This window comes from Cetorhinus maximus, chromosome 11, assembly GCF_964194155.1.
Source record: "Cetorhinus maximus chromosome 11, sCetMax3.hap1.1, whole genome shotgun sequence".
Taxonomy (NCBI): Eukaryota; Metazoa; Chordata; class Chondrichthyes; order Lamniformes; family Cetorhinidae; genus Cetorhinus; species Cetorhinus maximus.
In genome coordinates, this window is record NC_135889.1 from 82,800,302 (window position 1) to 82,820,668 (window position 20,367).

Genomic DNA, 20,367 nt, shown 5'->3' on the forward strand with positions numbered 1-20,367 from the left:
AATCTGTCGTTTGCTTAAGAGCTAATAACAGAAATCAAACTGCATTGTTAACATATTTTCCTCAAAGAATTCTATATACTTTATGAGATGCTACCTTTAATGAATTATGCAATGATTTATTTTGCGAATACTTAACACAAAAAGGTACAGGATATATGTTAATATCAGAGATGAATGCTGGGCAGGAATCTACACTTAATGTGCTCATGAATTTTATGAAAATAATATAACATTTTTACTTGGAAATGTGATGACCTCATTAGCATCCACCTGTAATCTCTTATGTTGGAGTTAAGTGACCCAAAGCAGCTTAAGCATTCTGAGACTGACAGTGCTGATGACAAGTTAATTATATGCGTGTGCAAATATCAGTGAAACATTTCTACCCATGTATAGTGCTCCGGCAGTCACTAAAACAAGCACAGATCAATGTGAAAGCAAATTTGAAGACAACAAGAAAGGCAATATCTTCTTCTTCTTCTCCTTCTTAGGCAGTCCCTTGGGGTCGAGGATGACTTGCTTCCACACTAAAAATGAGCACTCAGGTGACTGAAGAGTCCAGTGCATGACCTACAGTCTCTGTCACAGTTGGGGCAGTGGTAGGGGGAATAAATGGGTGGTGTGCCTGGGTTGCCACACACTCCTTTCGCTGTCGATGCTTGGCTTCAGCTAGCCCTTGGCAATGAGACTCAAGGTGTTCAACTCCTTCCTGGATGCTTTCCCTCCACTTCAGGCAGTCTTGGGCCAGTGATTCCCAGATGTCGTTGGGGAATGTTGCACTTTTTCAAGAAGGCTTTGAGGGTGTCCTTGAAGCATTTCCTCTGCCCTCCTGGGGCTCACTTGCCATGTCGAAGCTCCAAGTAGAGCACTTATTTCGGGAGTCTTGTGTCAGGCATGATGACGGTGTGGCCTACCCAGCAGAGCCGATCGAGTGTAGACAATGCTTCGACACTGGGGATGTTGGCCTGAGTGAGAACACTGATGTTGGTGCCAATAGATTTGCAGGATCTCGCAGAAGCTGCGCTGGCGGTAGACCTCCAGAGTTTTGAGGTGCCTGCTGTACATAGTCCACATCACTGAGCCATATAGGAGGGCAGGTATCTCTGTAAACCATGAGCTTGGTGCTGGGTTTGGTGTCCTGGCCTTCAAACACTCTCTTCCTCAGATTGTGTGCGCTGGCGCACTGAAGGTGGTGTTGGACCTCGTCATCGATGTCTGCTTTTGGTGACAGAAGGCTTCCAAGGCATGGAAAGTGGCCCATGTTGTCCAGGGCCTCATCATGGGTTTTGATAAGCATGGGGGGGGTGAGGGGGGTTGTGGGGGGAGAGGGGGTGTTGCAGCATGATGTGGAGGGGCGAGGTTGGTAGAGGATCTTTGTCTTACAGATGTTTAGTGTAAGACTAATGCTCTCATATGCCTCAGTGAAGGTGTTGATGATGGCTTGGAGGTCCACCTACGAGTGTGTGCAGATACAAGTATTGCCTGCATACTGTAGTTCAATGACAGAGGATGAGACGACCTTAGATCTGGCCTGCAGGCGGTGGAGGTTGAACAGGTTCCCGCTTGATCTGTAGTTTAGCTCCACTCCACGCGGAACTTGCTGAGGGTGAGATGGATCATTGGGACAAGGAAGATCAAGAAGAGCGGCGGTACAATGACACAGCCTTGCATGACCCCGGTCTAAACGTGGATTGGGCTTGCAGTGGATCCATTGGTCAGGATCACGGCTTGCATGCCATCATGGAGCAGGCAGAAGATGGTGGCAGTCTTTTGGGGGCAGCTGAAACAGAGGAGGGTGCTCCATAATCCTTCATGGTTGACAGTGTTGAAAGCTTTTGTGAGGTCAAAGAAGGTCATGTACAAGGGTTGGTGCTGTTTCCTGCATTTCTCTTGCAGTTGCCGCATGGTGAAGATCACGTCCATTGTGCCCCTTAGCGGGTGGAATCCGCATTGCAACTCTGGGAGGAGCTCTTCAGCCACAGGAAGAAGGAAATTGAGGAGGATTCTTGTGATGACCTTCCCTACGGAAGACAGCAAGGAGATTCCTCTATATTTACTGCAGTCAGACTTGTTCCCTTTCTTGAAGACAGTCACAATTACAGCATCTCTGAAATCTCCTGGCATGCCCTTCTCCTTCCAGCTAAGGGAGCTGAGGCCATGTATTCACACCGATAGTGCTTCTCCGCCATGCTTTAGTGTTTGGGCGGGTATTCCATCTACTCCTGATGCTTTGTTGTTCTTTAGCAGTCCACTTGGCTGGATGAGTGCAGCTCCCACAACACTCAAGAAGCTTGTCACCATGCAGGACAAAGCAGTTGGCAACGCATCCACAAACATTCACTCCCTCCACCACCGATGCACAGTAGCAGCAATGTGTACCATCTACAAGATGCACTGCAGAAACTCACCAAGGCTTCTTAGACAGCACCTTCCAAACCCATGACCACTACCATCCAGAAGAACAAGGGCAGCATAAAGATGGGAACACCACCGCCCGACAATCCCCCAATCAGCATTTGATTTGGAAATATATCACCATTCCTTCACTGTTGTTGGGTCAAAATCCTGGAACTCCCTTCCTAACAGCACTGTGGGTGTTCCTACACCACATGGACTGCAGCAGTTCAAGAAGGCAGCTCACCAACACCTTCTCAAGGGCAACTAGGGATGGGCAATAAATGCTGGCCCAGCCAGTGAAGCCCACATCCTGTGAATGAATAAAAAAAAAGAATGGCCTTTTCTACCTCGTGCCGGGTTGGGGTTGTTCTGAGATAGTGGTGGGTAGCATGCTGCGGGATGGAGTCAAGGACACTCGTGTTGAAGACAGGGCCTGTGTTAAGAAAATCTTCAAAGTTCTCCTTCCTGCGGGCGCTGACTGCCTCTCTGCCCTTGACGAACATCTCTAAATTCTTGGCCAGCAATTGGGCCTTGGGTGCTTGGGCTGTGGTTGGTCTTGACTGCGCTAAAGAAACCTCACACATCATGGTTGTCGGCTAACTGTTGGCTCTCCTGCGCTTTCTCCACCTACCATCTGTTCTTTAGGCAGTATAGCTAGTTGCTAAATACTGAGATAGAAAATCCATAAATTTACTGTTTAAATTATAAAGCCCTTCTAAAAACATAGAATAAACATCTGTGCATTGTAACCTATAGGCACAGTACTGGGCTTCTTTAAAATATAACTTGCTTCATTTAAGAGAGGTGGCAGTATAATGATTAAGTCACTGGGCTAGTAATTCACAGACCCAGGCTCATCCTCTGGGGGCATAGGTTCAAATCCTACCAGAATTTAAATGCAGTTAATTGATGAAATTCAATTAATAATTCTGTAATGGTTTCCATGAAACTGTCATTGATAGTGTAAAAACCCATCTGGTTTACTTCAGGGAAGAAAATCTGTTGTCCTTGCCTGTTCTGGCTTCCATGTGACTCCAGGCCCATGGCAATGTGGTTGATTCTTAACTGCCCTCTGAAGTGGCTGAGTGAGCCACTCAGTTCAAGAACAATGAGAGACGGGCAACAAATAGAGGCCTTACCAGTGGTGCCTGCATCCCTTGTAAGAATGTTTTTAAAATGCAGTTGTCAATTGTGGCTCAGTTGCCCTTTGAGCTGTGGGCTCAAATCTTATTTCAAAATTTACAAAGACACTCCAGGGGAGTGCTGTGTTGTCTTTCAGGTCAGATGTTAAACTGAGACCCTCTCTGGGATCTCAGGTGGACAGAAAAGATCCCATGGCCCTGTTTTGAAAAAGAGCAAGGGAGTTACCCCTATTGTTGTGGCCAATGTTTACCCCTCATCAATATCACAACAAAGCGGCTTATCTGGTCATTAGTACATTGCTGTTTGTGGGATTCTACTGCTGCATTTCCTACATTACAATAGTAATCGCAACACTCCAAAAGCACTTAATTGACTGTAAAGTTGGGACAACCTGTGGTTGTGATAATTGCTATATAAATGCAAGTGTTTTATTATCAGTGGGGTGTTTCACTAATATGCTTATAGCATCACCTGTGTGATCTCGCAGTTCATTTCATTAATATTTTCAACAGCATATCTTCCACTTAACAAACAATAACAATTTGCTTTTAGGTCAAAATACCTTTCCAAAATTGACTGAAAACCAAAAAAGAATCTCGATTTTCTGCATTCATTGGCAAGAAGAATCGGATGGGTTGGATTTACCTTGCAATACTGGCAAATTCACTGCTGCCCATTTTGTTCCTGCCAAAGTAGGATTTCACCCCCTCTTTTGTAAGACAGAATGAACTTAATGTGGTCTTTTTTTATTGTCAGGCATCTACCAAAGTAGAAGATGCTTTTGAGAATATCTTCCAGGTCAGTATCTCTAAGTTGCGCATCATTTTTGGCTTCATCCTGACAACTGTGAAGAATTAATTTGGTTATGAGGAATGCTGTTCAGAATTTAGTAGGTTCAAAAATAATGAATGTGCTGCAATACCATCACAATGTTTAAACCAGCTTTGTGTGAACTATTAATTACAAATCTTGTTGAGGCAAAAAGAAGCTCCATAACATAGGAGCTGGGGGGGGGGTATCTTAATTAGATTTATTTTAATAATCCAAATTTAGTACAATTGAAAGGTAAGATCACTGCTCAGTTATACAAAACAAAAATAACCCTGCCACCAATTTTGGCTTCAAATAGTCTCTAAATCCTGTGAGTTTTATATCAAGAACCGACAAATTAGTTTTGATATTGGGAAATTATTCAGGTAAATGAAAATGATGGAAACGGTATCCAGTAAATAGGCTTTTAAATTCAAAGTTTTTTTTATTGTTGCTGATTCCATGATACAGTGCAGTACAGCAAAGGTTCTCTAGACTGGTTCCCAGGATGAAACAGTTCCCCTGTGAAGAGAGGCAGAGAAAATTGGGCCTATATTTTCTGGGGTAAGCATTGAGAGGTGATCTCATTGAAGCATACAAGATTCTGAAGGGACTTGACAAGGTAGACATTGGGAGGTTTTTTCTCCTGGCTGGGGAATGTAGAACACAGAGAGATGTAGTCTTAGGATAAGTAATCAATCATTTAGGACTGATATGAGAAATTACTTCACTCAGAATCTTTGGAATTCACTATCCTAGAGGTCAGCAGATGCTATATAATGTTGAATGTATTTAAGCCTGGGATAGATAGATTTTTGGTCTTGCAAAGAATCAAAGGATATGGGAAGTGAGCGGGATAGTAGAATTGAGGCAGAAGATCTGCTGTGATCATACTGAGTGGAGCAGCAGGAAGGGGGGCCATTTGCCTATCCCTGCTCCTTTTTTTATGGTTTCAACTGAAAATGACATCTACTAAATCACTGCATAATAAAGCAAAATTTGAATAATAAGTGAAGGTAAAAATTTGTGGAGCCAAACACAGCCATATGTAGAAAATATTCTACAATGATCCTACTGTACAATCCACAAGTAATAATGTCCTAAGTGCAGTAGTTCAAAGTGAAGCCATTAGTTCCTGTAATTCACAGATGTTGCTGTGATCATGCCATGAATGTGTACAAAGCCCAAATAATTTTTACTTTAAATTGTTTTGGTATATTTCTTGCAGTAAGGACTCACTTCTTTGGATTCAGTGATGTTTATAGCCATTCATTGAGACTCAACAATAGAATCAGGAACTTTCCTTTACTATGACACAAAACCAGTCTCCAAGTTACCCAACAGCTAAACTAGTGTTGGCAACCCTTGTAATTAGATCTCAAGTAGCTTTATCCTTTGTTGTATTGAATAACTGGTATTCAAAGTTTCCCCACATTACAATAATGACTTCACTTTAAAAGTACTTATTTGTTGTAAAGCGCATTGGAATGTCTAGAGGTCTTGAGGCCACAGAAATGCAATTCCTTCCTCCATCTCTTTTTCCCTCCCTTCCTTCTTCCCTCCCTCCTTCCACCTTTCCTTCCTCCCTTTCTTCCTTCCCTCCTTCCTCCCTGCCCCCCCACCACCTGCATTTTCATTTAGTAGAATATAAAACTCCGCATGATGACTTTTATTAGACGTTTTCTTGTAAAAGTAATGGACAATGTCCAAGTGTTCTTCAAGTTGTCTTTCCTTTCACGTTCATTATGAAAAAATTGACATTTAAAAAATAAATCACTCATGAGCTAACTATACCATAACTTATTCATACACTTCTGTACAATTAATATACATTCAGAAGACGTTTTAAACTAATTAATGTGCTTCTGTTAGCTGTTTCATTCAGCTCCAGTGCGGACCTCAATTCTAGGAATCGCCATCTTCTTCCGCCTTTGCTGGTTAATTAGAGACAACTTGCAACTCAAGAATATCAAGGAGAAATACATCTTCATTACTGGATGTGACACTGGCTTTGGAAACTTGCTGGCCAAGCAGCTTGATAAACGAGGGTTTCATGTAATTGCTGCATGTTTCACAGTAAATGGAGCAGAGAAACTACAGATAGATTGTTCATCTAAACTGAAGACTGTCAGGCTCAATGTGACCAGCCAAGATAACATTCAGACAGCATTGGAGTTTGTACAAGCAGAGGTTGGCGATCAAGGTAAGAGAGACAGACAGACCAAATTATCTTTCTCTAACTGTTTGTATTGAGAACGCAATGATTTTTCTCCGTATTCTTTTTGAAAAGTCTATACTTACTGAGTAGCAGAGCCTCTGTTTATTAGGGAAAGTGGGTGCTCTGCAAAAACTCCAGGTAAGACCAATTCCTGGAACAGACCCAGAGCAGCACACAATTTCGATGTCAGTTTTCAAGCACATCTTATACTTTAAATGCAATGTTGTTTTTTTCTCAATGGAGAAATAACTGGTGATGATCACTGTGTCACCAATCATGCATCTTTGTTTACAAGCTGGTTAAAGTGTAAATAATTTGACAAGAATGAAAATGTTCTTTTAAAGTTGAACACTCATCAGGAATTTTTGTTTCGTCAATAAAAATCTTCTGATAATTTATCTAATTCTTCTGTATAGGATTACATGGTATGCAAAGTGCCTACATAAGAACAATCACCACTTTTGGTCACATTACCTCAATGATGATAAATCATTTCGAAAAGATTTGGAGAAGAGTGACCGGAACTAAGCAATGAAGCAATGTTCCAGTGTTTAAATGTAGTTTTGCTTTAGAATACTGAAAGGAGAAATGAAACAAGTCTGTCTTCAAACTAATGAATAATAGATGCGAAAGTGAAAAAAATTAGGATCAATTTGCAACATCTTTCTGTGGTGTTGGGAAAAGGAATTAAGTATACCTAATGTAGAGAGCGGCTTGGGAGAGAAGGCAATGAAAGAATAAAAATACATTGTGCTGGATTTTTGCTCCTGAAGCAGGAAGCTTGAGTTGGCCCCCTTCATACCCTCCATGTGAACCTATGACACCCACCCATCTCCAATGGCCCCTCATGCCTTACATGCTAACCTATGCTCATCCACTCATCCACAATGGCCCCTCCTAACCCCACTATGTCAACCCATGCCCCCCACCCACCCTAATGGCCTCTCATAACCTCCATTCCAACACATGCCACCCAACCAACCTCCATGGCCCCTTATAGAACCTATGCCAAATTAGTGCCAACTTATGACAATAAATGACACCCCCACCCACTCCCATTGTACTTTATGGCCCCTATGCCAACTTAATTCCAACTCATGCCAACCCACCGTCCATTGCCCTTACACGCTTCATGCCAACTTACCCAACATCCACCTTAGGAAACCCTAAGGGGGCATTCTGAGAGGAAATAAAATAAGTTCTGTCATGATCAGGAAAAATGAAGGAATACATATATATCTCAATGTCGCACTGGCCACGTTATAAAATTATTATTTTTCTTTTTAAATGGACAAATGGCTAGACTGATGAAATGGCCGCTGCTAATGGTAGCTCTGGAAGATTCTGAGCAGTCTAAAAGTGGACAAAGGCTAACACATCAAACCCTGGAATGTAACACTCCTTGCATTGTATAAACATTCCAGCCAAGCCAGCACAAAGGACAGTAGACAAGATGTCTGCACCAGCCAGCTACAGACAAAGGCAGAGCTATTTGTGACACCTCATCTCCAATGTTGTGCTAATGGTTCTACAGTTACCTGTTCAAAACACATGGGTTTTAACAAGAGGCCTCATTCGCTGAATAGCTCAATCCAAAACCACCCTGTTGCATGACTGAGACGTGATCTGTTGGAATTACTTTAATTATACAGCTCTCGGATTCCATCTTCAGTCTGCTGTTTAACATCTGACTGGCAGGCCACACAGAAGCAATCTCTGCAGGTTGGACAACTGGCTCCCATCTCACCTGACTCTGCTGGAAAGATTTTGTACTATTGCCTACAGAACTGATTCAATCTCTGCGTGCCTCTTTCACCTTGGGACACCAACACCGATGGAAAAGTAAATCTTACACCACTGCTCTTCAGCTAGCCAAACTCTGAAAGAATTCCTCATGGGGCTTTGGTTCTGGACTCTGAATTCATTTGAAATTATAATTCTTATTTTTATCATGGTCTTTGCCCTGAACCACTTTCCCTTATCCTTCTTTTATTGTATGAATGCAAAAAGGGACAAACATTGGGAAACCCCTTTCCTGTGTTTTGTGTGTGTGAGTGTGAAATAAACCAATCCTCTTATTTTACCTTAGACCGAGCTTGCTGTGGGGTTATTAATAGAGGATTGGATCACTCCAAACCGAAGGATTGGCGAACATATGTCACCACTTATGAAAGGGGGAAATCAAAAATCAAAAGCACCTTTCTGTTTGTGAATGGATCATGATTGGAGAAATCAGGACTGTTCTAAACTAAAATCCCTCCTGTCTGTAACAAATCTAAATATCTATCGTGGAGTTCCCTACCTAAAAAATCAATCGCTTTCATGGAAGCCCATTCAATACATTGAAATTACCTCAAGTACTTAATCCCTCACAAAAACAAACATTTGTATTCACGACCTCACATCAAAAATAGGTAATCCTTTAATAATCTATTTAAGCTGTTAATTAAGCTGTGAACTTCCACAGCTCCACTGTGATAATGATAGCTTTTGGAAAGCCAGGAGATAAAAGATCGTGAGAAGGTGTAAGACAGGAGCCAGATGACAAAAGGACATGAGAAGGAATGAGAGAGGAGCCAGGGCATAAAAGAGCATGAGAAGGAGTGAGAAAGGAGCCGGGAGATAAAAGAGCTAGCTGCTGCTGGCGCTGGCACTGGGTTTCAGTGGATTGACCAGATTTGGAGAAATTCAAGTGTGATGTCATAGGGAACTAGTTAAGTGGTTTGTTGGCGAGTATTTTGCTTGTTTTGCTCACTTATCTTTTAAATGCTAGTACAATTTATTGGTGACTGTAAGGTTTTCTTTTTACTAAGGTTTTTGGAATGGCATTAGTAGCGATATTGGAAGCTTTTTTTAATTTATTCATGGGATGTGGACATCACTGGCTCAGCCAGCATTTATCACCCATCCCAAATTGCCCTAGTTCAGAGGGCATTTAAGAGTCAACCACATTGCTGTGGGTCTGGAGTCACAGGTAGGCCAGACCAGGTAAGGATGGCAGATTTTCTTCCCTAAAGGACATTAGTGAACCAGGTGGGTTTTTATAACAATCGGCAATGGTTTCATTAGACTTTTATTTCCAGATTTTTATTTAGGAGCTTCTGGACGGCATGGCGATCCAGGACAACACGTCTGCAGGAAGTGTAAACAGCTAGAGGGATTCCGGATCAAGATTATTCATCTGGAAGCTGAACTGCAGACACTGCACAACATAAGGAAGGGAGAGAAATACCTGAAGCCAACACAAAGTGTTCCAGAAGATGGTCACACCTCTTAGAATAGGGTCATCTGTTTTGGACAGGAGTGAGAGACAGGAGGATGTGACCATGTGTAAAACAGATAAAGGGAGTGAGCAGACAGTTGTAGAGGAGCCTCAGATTTTGCATTGGTCAAGCAGGTACAAGGTGCTTGCGACTTGTGTGGATGAAAGCGAGGTCTGAAGGTTGGATGGGCAGACTGGCCATGGCACCATGGTACAGGGAGCAAAAAGGAGTGTAGTGATATTAGGGGACAGTATAGTGAGGGGGATTGACACTGTTCTCTGCAGCAAAGATGCCAGACAGCTGTGTTGCCAGAGTTCAGGACATTTGCTCAGGACTGGAGAGGAAATTGAGTAGGAGGGGGAGGCTCCAGTTATCCTAGTACATATAGGTATCAACGACATAGGCAGGACAAGGAAAGTATGAGGAGCTAGGCACCAAATTAAGAAGCAGAACCTCAAAGGTAATAACCTCTGGATTATTACCTGAGTCGCGTGCAAAATTTGGCATAGAGCAAATAAGATTAGAGAGACGAATGCATGGCTCAAAGACGGGTGTGGGAGAAGTGGGTTCCAATTCATGGGGCACTGGCATCAGTACTGGGGAACGTGAGGGATCTACCTTTGGGATGGTCTATACCTGAACCTTGCTGGGACCAGTGCTTTGGTGAGCCATATAACTAGGGAAGTAGGGAGGGCTTTAAACTAAACAAGGGGGCTGAGGGATCAAGCTTGGGTAGATGTAGCAAATCAAGGGGTAGAGTCATGGTAGGAGAGCAAAATAGCAATATGAGAAATGAGAGTCAGAGAATGGCAGGAAGAGACAGAGAGAAAAACAACTAAGAATACACCAACAGTCAAGACTAGATGTTACAAAGATAACAAAAATACAAAACTAAAGGCTCTATATCTGAATGTGTGTTGTATTCATAACAAAGTAAATGAATTGATAGCGCACATTGAAGTAAATAAATATGACCTGATAGCCATTATGGAGATGTAGCTGCAGGATGACAAGTATTGGGTCCTGAATATTGAGGGGTATATGACATTCAAGAAATGCAGCAAGCTAGGTAAAGATGAAGGATTAGCACTGTTAATCAAAGATGGCATTGGTGCAATAGTGAAAGATAACCTTAGTTCAGGAGATCAGGATGTAGAATTGGCTTGGGTGGAGATGAGGAATAGTAGGGAAAAGAAGCCAATAGTGGGAGTGGCCTATAGGCCCCCTAACAGTAACCCACAATGTAGAACAAAGTATACAGGAAGAAATATTGGGCATTTGTGATAAACGGACGGCAATAACCATGGGTAATTTTAATCTACATATAAACTGGAAAAATAAGATTGACGGTAGTAGCCTGGACAAGGAGTTCATGTAATGCTTTTGAGATAATTTCTTAGAGCAGCACGTTCTGGAACCAACCAGAAAGCAGGTTATATTAGACTTGGTATTGTGTAATGTGACAGGATTAATTAATGACCTCAGACTAAAGGAACCCCTAGGTAGCAGTGACCACAATATGATTGAATTTTACACCCAGTTTGAAAGAGAGAAGAGTGGGGCTAACACTAGTATTTTAAACTTAAATAAGGACAACTATGTGGGCATGAAAGCTGAGCTAGCTGAAGTGAACTGGGATAATAGGATAGAGGAGAGATCAACAGAGAAGCAGTGGCAGGCATTTAAGGGAATATTTCAGAATATTCAGAATAACTATATTCCTACTAAGAAAAATTCTAAAGGGAGAACCCACCATCCATGGTTAACTAAAGAAGTTAAGGAAAGCATCAGACTTAAGGAAAAAGCATATAACTGCGCAAAGATGAATGGCAGGTCAGATGATTGGTCAGAATATAAAGAATGGTAGAAAATGACTAAAGGGTTAATCAGGAGAAACGAATTAGACTATGAGAGGAAGCTAGCTAGAAATACTAAATCAGATAGCAAGAGCCCCTATAGCTATTTAAAAAGGAAAAGAGCAAGTAAAATGAGTGTTCGTCCTCTAGAGAGTGACAATGGGGAGCTAATAGTAGATAATAAGGAAATGACGGATGAAATGAACAAATATTTTGCTTCTGCCTTCACTATAGAAGATTCAAAAAGCATTCCAGTTATAGCTATAAATTATGAGGTAGAAGGGAGAGAAGAGCCTGGTAAAATTACATCCACTAGGGAAGCAATACTGAGCAAACTGATGGAGCTGTGGGCTGACAAGCCTTCGGGTCCTGATAGACTTCATCCTGGGATCTTAAGAGGTGGCAAATGAGGTTATAGATGCATTGGTGCTAATTTTCCAAATTCCGCTAGATTCTGGAAATATTCCACCAGACTGGGAAGTAGCAAATATAACCCATCTACTCAAGTAGGGAAGGAGGTAGAAAACAGGAAACTATGGGCCAGTTAGCTTGGCATCTGTCATGGGGATGGTGTTAGAATCCATCATTAAGGAGGGTATAGCTGGGCACTTAGAAAAACACAAGGTAATTGAGAAGAGTCAACATGATTTTGTGAAAGGGAAATCATGTTTAACCAATTTATTAGAGTTCTTAGCAGGAGTAACATTCACTGTGGATAAAGGGGAGCCTGTAAATGTGTTGTACTTGGTTTCCAGAAGGCATTTGATAAGGTGTCACATCAAAGGTTGTTGCAGAAAATAAAAGCTCATGGTGTAGGGGTAACATATAAGCATGGATAGAAGATTGGTTGGCTGGCAGAAAACAGAGAGTATGCATAAATGGATCTTTTTCTGATTGGCAGGATGTGACGAGTAGAGTCCTACAGGGGTCTGTACTGGGGCCTCAATTTTTTACAATTCATATCACTGACTTAGATGAGGGCAGCGAAGGCATGGTAGCTAAATTTGCAGGTGACGCAAAGATAGGAAAGTAGGTTGTGAAGAGGACATAAGGAGATTGTAGATGGATAGAGATAGGTTGAGTGAGTGGGCAAAATCTGTCAGATGGAGTATAATGTGGGAAAGTGTGAAATTGTTTACTTTGGCAGGCAGAATAAAAAAAGCAGAATATTACTTAAATGGAGAATGTCTCCAGAATTCTGAGGTGCAGAGAGATTTAGGTGTTCTAGTGCATTGTCACAAAAAGTTAGTATGCTGTAATTAAGAAGGCTAATGGGATGCTATCCTTTATTACAAGAGTAATTGAACATAAAAGCAAGGATATTGTGCTTCAGTTATATAGGGCATTGGTGAGAATGCATCTCAAAAACTGTGTGCTGCTTTGGTCTCCTTATTTAAGGAAGGATGTAACTGCATTGAAGGTGGTTCAGAGAAGGTGGTTCAGAGAAGGTTTACTAGATTGACACTTGGAATGAACGGGTTGTCTTATGATGTTAGACAAACTGGGCTTGTTGCCACTGGAGTTTCAAAAGTGAGGGGTGACTTGATTGAAGTATACAAGACCCTAAATGTGGAGTGGAAACAATGCTTCACCTTGTGGGTGAGTCCAGAGCTAGGAGTTTTAAAATTAAGGGTCGCCCTTTTAGGACAGAGATGAAGAGAAATTGTTTTCTCTCAGAGGGTTGTGTGACTTTGGAACTCTCCCAGAAGATGCTGGAGATGGGGTCATTAAATATTTTTAAGGCGGAGGTAGATAGATTCTTGTTAGGTAAGGGCATCAAAGGTTATCGGGGTAAATGGGAATGTGGAATTTGAAACACAAACAGATCAGCCATGATCTTATTGAATGGCAAATCAGGCTTGAGGGGCTGAATGGCCTAAACCATTAATAATGCTATTATGATAGCACTTATGGTCATGTCAGCAAACAAATATTGAAACTGATAGTACAGATTTTTTTTCAACTCTCAGACACAAGCAGGCGTTTTTTTGAATTTGTAATGAATTAGACATTTGAACAACTTGACAGCTTGACAGTTCTACATTCCTTTTTCACCCTTTGAGAGTAATTATGACCTCCCTAAAGATACATAACTCCCACATTGTGGAATCAGGCCCTTGCTGTAGTAAAAATTGGGTCTGTTTGAACTCAGCACTGAGTTCAAATGGCCCTGCTGGGTTTGGGTTTCACTCATGTGTGAGATATGTCTTACCCCGTTTTCCCCACTGGTGAAAATGGGCGCCTTCGGAAATGGCACCTCCATATCCCTGTCCCGCTTACCATTTTTAAAGGTCCCCGGGGTCTCCACACCTCTGCAAAAATCCAGCCCATGGTCTCACATGAGCAAGCTTGATGGAATGGGACCTTTTTAAATCCTCATTGACAGTACAGGCGGAAGCTACCCAACGCAACAGTGCTGCAGTGGAAGCTCAAGTGAGTTTGTGAGATCTATGCTTGTTGCCATGCAAGCCCAGCTTGGTGTCACGCAGGCTCAGCCTATTATGACTGTGGATATCAAGGCTCAGAGGGGCATGCAGGCTCTGGCAGCAATCCAGCAATCTGTTCTCTAGCAGATTGCTAATGCAGTACCTTAGGGGAGTGGCAATGATTCCGTGGTGCACAAATATGCTGCCTCCTCTTAGGATGACAGCATTAATGCCTGCACCCACTGCCACTTTGCCATTGCCCTTGTTGTTGCATTTCAGCCAGCCAGCCCAGATTGTTGATACCCATGTTGAGATGGTGCCATGTGAAACCAGGCCCTCAAAGCCCAGAGCTGCTCGAGGATGTCCTGCGAGGTCATCTGCCATATCCTCTATTGAGAGTCAGTAGTTTCCCACCAGCCACGTTGTAGCTACTGGGGCAGCACACTGTAGGGGCACTAGGCCAGGCAAAGGCAAGATGGATAGGAAAGAAATATATAAGAGTGAATAGCTCAGTTTTGTTTATATTATCGGAAATGTTGTTGGATAAAGTTATTTTGGATTTTTTGTTTGTGGGGACTTTTATTTCAGGGTTTTGTCCAAGGGGACATGTGATGGCCTATTGAAGAGGGATGGAATGGTGGGGAATTGTGGCCCAATGGCGGTGTGAGTATGAAATTTCAGGGGAATTGGAGCCTAAACAGTCATTAATGGACAGTCCACCTGGAGCAAAGTGGTTTAGAAGACCTCCTCCTTTCATCATTATGGGAAAGGACAAAGATAGAACAGGAATAAAACAGGAGTTCTAAATTGGAAGACAAATTTTACAAATCTGAGAAGTGAACTGGCAAAAGTGGACTGGGTACAGCAATTAGAAGGAAAAACTGTGTCAAATCAGTGGGCGCCATTCAAAAGTGAGATTCTACAGGCACAGTGTAGACATGTCCCCACAAAGATAAAAGGTGGTACTGCCAAATCTATAGCCCCCTGGTTATCCAGAAGCATACAGTCCAAGATAAAGCAGAAGAAGAAAGCTTATGACAGTCACAAAAGACTTAATGCTGTAGAAAGCCTAGAGGCATATAGAAAGTACAGGGTGAAGTAAAAATGGAAATTAGGAAAACAAAGAGAGGATACGAAAAAATATTGGCTGGTAAAGTCAAAGGAAATCCTAAGATGTTTTGCCAGTACATTAAGGGCAAGAGAATAACAAAGGAAAAGGTAGGGCCTATCAGAGATGTACATGGTAACTTGTGGGTTGATGCAGAAGATGTGGACAGGGTCTCAATGAGTACTTTGTCTCTATCTTCACTAAGGAGAGGGATTATGCAGACATACTACTTAAGGAGTAGGAATGTGAAATATTAGATGCAATAGACATAGTGAGAGAGGAAGTATTGGAGGAGCTGGCATCCTTGAAGGTGGATAAATCACCAGGGCCAGATGGATTGTCTCCCAGTCTGTTGAAGGAAGCCAGGAAGAAAATAATGGATGCTCTGAGGATCGTTTTTCAATCCTCAATAGATACAGGCAAGGTCCCAGAGGATTCGAGGTCTGCAAATGTTGTACCATTATTTTAAAAGGGTGCAAGGGATCGGCCAGAAAATTATAGGCTGGTCAGTCTGACTTCAGTAATGGGCAAATTGTTGGAAACAATTCTGAGAGACAGGATAAACCGTCATTTAGAAAGGCACGGATTGATCAGGGATAATCCGTGTGGTTTTGTTAGGGGAAGATCGTGCCTTACTAAATAGAATTTTTTGAGGAACTAAAAAGGAGGATTGATGAGGTAGTGTAGTGGATGTTGTCCAAATGGATTTTAGTAAGGTACTTGACAGGGTCCCAATATGGCAGACTGTTCAGGAAATTGAAATCTCATGGGATACAGAAGAAGGTGGCGAGTTGGATCCAAAATTGGCTCAGTGACAGGAAACGAAGGATAATAGTCGATGGATGTTTTTGCAAATAGAAAACAGTTTCCAGTGGTGTTCCACAGAGCTCAGTGTTGGGGTCCTTGCTGTTTCTTGTATATATTAAAGATTTAGACTTAAATGTGGGAGGCATGATTTGGGAAATATGCACATGACACAAAAATTGGCTGTGTAGTTGGTAGTGAAGAGGAGAGCTTTTGACTCCAGAATTATATCAATGGTTTGGTTGAGTGGACAGAGAATTGGCAAATGGAATTCAATCTGGAAAAGTGCGAGGTAATGCATTTGGGGAGGGCAAACAAAGCTAAGGAATATTCAATAATTGGCAAGTTATTGAGAGGGGTTACAAGGAGATCAAAGCTGGAACTAAATATCCAGGGATATGTGACTTTTCGAAAGGACAGGCAGGAAGGAAAGAAGCCTGATTGTAAGAAATTATCTTGGATCAGAATATGGGTGGAGGTAAGAAATAACAAGGGGAAGAAGACACTTGTGGGAGTCGTCTATATGCCCCCTAACAGTAGCTATACTGTAGGACAGGGAATAAATCAGGAGATAATGGGGAAAAAGGCAGTACCTTAATCATGGGTGACTTAATCTTCGTGCAGATTGGGAAAATCAAATTGGCAGAGGTAGCCATGAGCAAGAATTCATAGAGTGTATTTGGGACAGTTTCTTAAAACAATATATTGTGGATCCAATCAGGGATTGGGATATTTTGGACCTGGTAATGTGTAATGAGGCAGGTTTAATAAATGATCTCAAAGTAAAAGATCCCTTAGGAAACAGTGACCATAACATGGTAGAATTTAGCATTCAGTTTCAGAGTGAGAAACTTGGGTCATAAACAACTGTGCTAAACTTAAATAAGAGTAATTGCAAAGGAATGAGTGCAGAGGTGGCTGGAGTGGACTGGGGAAGGAGAATGGCAGAAAAGATGGTTGATGTGCAATGGCAGCCATTTAAGAAAATAGTTCATGACTCACAACAAAGATATATCCCAGTGAGGAAGAAGGGTTCAAGGAAGGGATAAACCAACCAAGGAAGTTAAGGATAGTATCAAATCAAAAGAAAAAAAAAACATACAATGTGGCAAAGATTAGTGGTAAGGCAGAGGATTGGCAAAGTTTTAAAAACCAACAAAAGATGACCAAAAAGAATAAAGAGGGAGAAAATAAACTTTGAGGGTAAACTAGCAAGTAATATAAAAATGGACAGTAAGAGTTTCTTTAAATGTATAAAAAGGATGAGAGAGGCCAAACTGAACATCAGCCCCTTAGAGAACGAGGCTGGAGAAATGATAATGGGGAATGAGGAAATGGCAGAGGAGTTGAATAAATACTTTGCTTCAGTCTTCACGATAGATGACATGAATAGCATTCTAAAAAATACTAAATAATCAAGGGGCAAAAGAGGGGGAGGAAATAAATAAAATAACTATCGTTAGAGAAAATGTACTAGGGAAACTAATGGGTCTAAATGCTGATAAGTCCCCGGGACCTGATGGGTTGCATTCTAGGATATTAAAGGAAGTAGCTATGCAAATAGTGGATGCACTAGTAGTAATATTCCAAGAATCCTTAGATCCTGGAAAAATCCCAGAGGATTGGAAAATTGCCAATGTAACACCCTTATTCAAAAAAGGAGGGAGGCAAAATACAGGCAACTATTGACCAGTTAGCTTAACATCTGTCATTGGGAAAATGTTAAAATCTATTATAAAGGTTTTAATTGCAGAGCATTTAGAAATACATAATGGGCAGAATTTGTTGGGTGGATTCGGCAGGGGCGGGTGGGGGCAGTTGGGAAGCTGACCACCGCCCATGGTCATCACCGGAAGGCAATTTCACTCTGGCGGGCCAATTAAGGCCCACCCAGCATGAAACGCAAGTGGCAGCGCTCAGCACTGCCTGTGCAGGCCCCCCGGGGGAGTTAGCTGCCTCAGGGAGGTGAAGAGTTTTTTTTTTAAAAAAATGAAGAATTGAAAAATGTATTAAAATATATCCCCCCATGTGACTCGGTCACATGAGCAGGGACAAGTTATTAATAGAATTTTAAAACTTTTATTTTATTTTTATTTGCTTTTGGAAACCTCATCCCGCCCGTGGATGAGGTTTCCAAAAAAATGCAAAGGCTGCTTGGCCTTTTCACCTACCCGTAAGGTTGGACGGGAAGCAAAAGATTTAACTTAATTGATTCTTTAATGGCCTCAACTGGTCTTTTAATTGTCGGCAGGTGCGCTGCCGATTCCCGTGCGTGCCAACCGAAGAACTATCACGCGACTGTGTGCTGACATTCAGATGCTCGCCCTACATCAATGTGCATCATTTCATGCTCGAGCGGGTCGGGCACACGCCTGCCCCCCAAGGTGAAAATTTTGCCCAATATAATCAAGCAGAGTCAGCATGGCTTCATAAAGGGGAAATCCTGCCTGACAAATTTATTAGAATTCTTTGAGGAGCTAACAAATAGGAAAGATAAAGGGCAACCAGTAGATGTAATATATTTGGATTTCCAAAATGCGTTTGATAAGTTACCGCACATAAGGCTACTTAATAAGATAAGAGCCCATGGTATTGGGGGTGGTATATTAACATGGATAGAGAATTGGCTACTAATATAAGACAGAGGGCTGAATTTTCCCCCCGTCGGAGGGGAAGTTGAAGGGCGGGCGCGCACAGGCGCGTTTCCGATCGGCGCCCCCAATCGAGGGCGCGGCGCCATTTTACGTGGGCGGGCCAATTAAGGCCAGCTCAGCATGACGTCTGCACAGAAGTGCTATGCACTTCCTGTATGGGCGGGGGTGGGGGGATTCCCAAAATAGAGAGGGCACTCTTTCACGCATGCACACGAAAGAGTGCATTCATCTCCCTGAGGCTAAGTGCAGCCTCAGGGAAATCGGCTCTAAATGCGAAAAACCTAAAAACAGAAAAATAAAATTTCCCTAACATGTCCCCTCGTGTGACAATGTCACATGAGTTGGGACATGTCCATGAATCTCATAAAAACTTTATTAAAAATTTTTAAAACCTACATAAAACCTCATCCCGCCAATGGATGAGGTTTCATGCTTTTTCCAGTCCGCGCTGGGGCTCCCGGCCTGCCCGCCAACCTTAAGGTTGGACGGGCAGGTCCTTTAATTACATAATTGACTCTTTCAATGGCCTCAATTGGCCATTGACAGGTTGGCGGGTGCGCAGCTGATTTCACTGCACCCCCGCCTTCCTGAAAATTTAAATGGAGCACACTGACATCGAGAGTTCCCCCCCAACGTCACTGTGCGTCATTTTAGGCGTTGGCGAGCAGGCCCCATCCCCACTCGCTGACACGTAAAATCCTGCCCAGAGAGTTGGATAAAGGGGGGCATTTTCAGGATGGCAACCTGTAGCTAGTGAAGTGCCACAGGGATCAGTGCTGTGACCATAATTATTTACAAAATATATTAATAACTTGGATGAGAGAAGTGAGTGTACTATCGCCAAGTTTGCGGATGACACAAAAATAGGTGGGAAGGCAAGTGGTGAGGATGACACAAAGGGTTTACAGAGGAATATAGACAGGTTCAGTGAGCAGGCAAAAACTTGGCAGATGGAATATAATATGGGAAATGTGAGGTTATGCACTTTGGCAGAAATAATAGAGGAGCTGAATGTTATTTAAATGGAGAAAGACTGCAGAAACCTGCAACACTGAAGGATTTGGGGGTCCTCATGCATGAATCACAAGAAGCTAGCATACAAGTTCAGCAGGTAATAGGGAAGGCAAATGGAATGCTGGCTTTTTTTTAAGGGAATGTAGTATAAAAATAGGGAAGTCTTGCTAAAACTATACAAGGCACTAGTTAGACCACACCTAGAATACTGTGAACGGTTTTGGTCCCCTTATCTAAGGCAAAATATACTGGCATTGGAGGCAGTCCAGAGAAGGTTCACTGGGTTGACCCTGGGTATGGAGGGATTTTCTTATGAAGAGAGGTTGAGTAGATTGGACTTGTACTCATTAGAGTTCAGAAGAATGAGAGGCGACCTTATTGAAACATATAAAGTTCTAGGGGGCTTGACAGGGTAGATGTTGAGAGGTTGTTTCCCATTGTGGGAGAGTCTAGGACCAGAGGGCATAATCTCATAGTAAGTGTTCGCCCATTTAAGACTGAGATGAGGAGGAATTTCTTCTCTCAGAGGTAGTTAATCCGTGGAATTCTTTACTGCATAGGGCTATAGAGACTGGGTTGTTAAGTATATTCAATGCTGAGATAGACAGATGTTTAATCAGTAAGGGAATCAAGGGTTATGGGGAAAAGGCAGGAAAGTGGAGATGAAGATTATC

At 42.3% G+C, this 20,367-nt stretch overlaps 1 protein-coding gene across 1 annotated transcript in view; it reads left to right on the forward strand.

Moving 5' to 3' along the window:
• The window catches only part of LOC144686730 (retinol dehydrogenase 7-like), a 28,956-nt gene that overhangs the window by 195 nt on the left and 8,394 nt on the right, over positions 1-20,367 (forward strand). The window contains exons 2-3 of the mRNA XM_078552335.1: positions 4,297-4,338; positions 6,223-6,553. Of these exons, the coding sequence (XP_078408461.1) occupies positions 4,297-4,338; positions 6,223-6,553 (373 nt within the window). The remainder of the gene's footprint in view (positions 1-4,296; positions 4,339-6,222; positions 6,554-20,367) is intronic.